We start from the raw sequence: 2,833 nt of genomic DNA on the forward strand, positions 1-2,833 counted from the left end.
CTTCTTAAAAACTTCCAGTGTTGGAGCATTCACCGCTTCTGGAGGCAGGTTGTTCCACTGGTTAATTGTTCTCACTGTCAGGAAGTTTCTCCTTAGTTCTAGATTGCTTCTCTCCTTGATTAGTTTCCACCCGTTGCTTCTTGTCCTGCCTCCAGGCGCTTTGGAAAATAGCTTGACTCCCTCTTCTTTATGGCAGCCCGAGATATTGGAACACTGCTATCATGTCCCCCCTCGTCCTTCTCTTCATTAAACTAGACATACCCAATTCCAGCAGCCGTTCCTTATATGCTTTAGCCTCCAGTCCCCTAATCATCTTTGTTGCTCTTCTCTGTATTCTTTCTAAAGTCTCAACATTTTTTTTACATCGCGGTGACCAAAACTGGATGCAGTATTCCAAGTGTGGCCTTACCAAGGCATTGTAAAGTGGTATTAACACTTCACATGATCTTGATTCTATCCCTCTGTTAATGCAGCCTAGCAATCTTAATTGTTCTTAACCTCATCCATATGGAGGTTATGCCTTTGAGCCTGGCAAAGTGGAAGCTTCTCTCCAAGATTAGTTTCCATCCATTGTTTCTTCTCTGCTTTCTGGTGCTTTGGAAAATAAGTTGACCCCTCTCTTCTTTGTGGCAGCCCCTTAAATACTGGGATGCTGCTGTCATGTCTCCCCTACTCCTTTTCTCCAGACTGGCCCAATTCCTGCAATCGTTCTTCATATATTTTTGTCTCCAGACCTTTAATCATGCTATTTCATTTATTTATTTCATTTATTTAATTCTATCTTCACAATGAGTTCTAATTTGTTCCTGTAAGGATCCTTTATGAGGAAAATAAGATTCACAAACATTCATCAAGTGACACATTTCTAATTTCACCCATAAGGATTTTTTTCTATACAGGTAATCCTCCACTTACAACAGTTCATTTAGTGACCATTCAGTTACAATGGCACTGAAAAAAGTGACTTATGACCATTATGGAATTCCCATGGTCACGTGGTCAAAATCCAGATGCTTGGCAATTGACTCATATTTATGATGGTTGCAGTGTCCCGGGATCATGTGATCACCTTTTGCAACCTTCTGACAAGCAAAGTCAATGGGGAAACTAAATCCACTTAATAAGCATGTTACTAAATTAACAACTGCAGTGATTCACTTAACAAATGTGGCGAGAAAGGTCGTAAAATGGAGCAAAATTCACTTCACAAATGTCTCACTAAGCAATAGAAATGTTGGGTTCCGTTGTGATTGTAACTAGAGGACTATTTGTATTCCATTTATGTAGAATACATGTTGTGAATATGCTTACATGTTATGAGCTCACTACTCAACCTAAAACTCTTATATCCATCAATTATCCTTCTTGTGCAATCATTTTATGCAAAGCAAGTTATGACCCCGAAACTCTTTCACCGCTTCACACATTTATATTATTTCTTTCTTGTATGGAGCTTTTTATGGGAAATTAGGTTACTACTCTTGCTGAAACTCTTTCCACACTCCGAACATTTATATGGTTGCTCCACAGTATGAAGCCTTTTATGGGAAATAAGACTACTGCTGTGACTGAACTCTTTGCCACATTCTGTACATTTATAGGGTCGTTCTCCTGTGTGGATCCTTTTATGGGAAGTAAGATTACTGCTTTTGCTGAAGCTCTTTCCACACTCCGAACATTTATATGGTTTTTCCCCAGTGTGGAGCCTTTTATGGAAAACAAGGCTGCTGCTCTGTTTGAAACTCTTTCCACATTCCATGCATTTGTATGGTTCCTCTCCAGTGTGGATCCTTTTATGGTAAGTAAGAGAACTGCTCTGGCTGAAGCTTTTGCCACATTCCATACATTTATATGGTTTCTCTCCAGTATGGATCCTTTTATGGGAAGTAAGTTTACTGCTCTGTTTGAAACACTTCCCGCATTCAGTGCACTGATATGGTTGCTCTCCAGTGTGGACTGTTTTATGTAAAGCAAGGGAACTGTTGTGGCTGAAGCTCTTTTCACACTCCATGCATTTGTATGGTTTCTCTCCTGTATGAATTATTTTATGTGAAGTAAGCTGAGCTCTCCATTTGAAACTCTTTCCACACTCCAAACATTTATATGGTTCCTCTCCTGTGTGGAGTCTTTTATGGGAAGTGAGATCACTAATCTGCTTAAAACTTTTTCCACAATCCATGCATTTATAAGGTTTTTCCCCTGAATGGATTCTTCTATGGGAAATAAGGGTACCGGTACGCTTGAAGCTCTTTCCACAATCCATGCATTTATAAGGTTTTTCCCCTGAATGGATTTTTCTGTGGGAAATAAGGGTACCGGTATGGTTGAAGCTCTTTCCACACTCCATGCATTTATATGGTTTCTCTCCTGTGTGAAGTCTTTTATGCAAAGTAAGTTCACCTCTCCATTTGAAGCACTCTCCACATGCCATGCATTTGTACAGTCTCTCTTCTGTATGAACCATTTTATGTGAAGTAAGCTGACCTCTCCATTTGAAACTCTTTCCACACTCCAAGCATTTATATGGTTCCTCTCCTGTGTGGAGTCTTTTATGGGAAGTAAGAGAACCGCTCTGCCTGAAGCTTTTGCCACATTCCATACATTTATATGGTTTTTCCCCTGAATGGATCCTTTGGTGTGAAGTGAGGTTACCACTGTTCTTAAAGCTCTTTCCACACTCTGTACATTTATATGATTTCTCTCCTGTGTGCAGGCTTTTATGCGAAGTGAGGGAACTGTCTTCATTGAAGCTCTTTCCGCCCTCGGTGCATTTATATGGTTTCTCTCCTGAGTGGAGTCTTTTATGGGAAATAAGGGAACTACTTTCTTTAAA

At 40.0% G+C, this 2,833-nt stretch overlaps 1 protein-coding gene across 1 annotated transcript in view; it reads right to left on the reverse strand.

Annotated features, from left to right (window-relative positions):
- Positions 1-1,432: 1,432 nt before the first annotated feature.
- The window catches only part of LOC107287503, a 134,721-nt gene continuing 133,320 nt past the window's right edge, over positions 1,433-2,833 (reverse strand). Inside the window, 1 exon segment of the mRNA XM_029284153.1 lies at positions 1,433-2,826. Coding sequence (XP_029139986.1) covers positions 1,433-2,826 — 1,394 coding nt within the window.

This window comes from Protobothrops mucrosquamatus, unplaced genomic scaffold (genome assembly GCF_001527695.2).
Source record: "Protobothrops mucrosquamatus isolate PMUCROS unplaced genomic scaffold, P.Mucros_1.0 scaffold395, whole genome shotgun sequence".
Classification (NCBI taxonomy): domain Eukaryota; kingdom Metazoa; phylum Chordata; class Lepidosauria; order Squamata; family Viperidae; genus Protobothrops; species Protobothrops mucrosquamatus.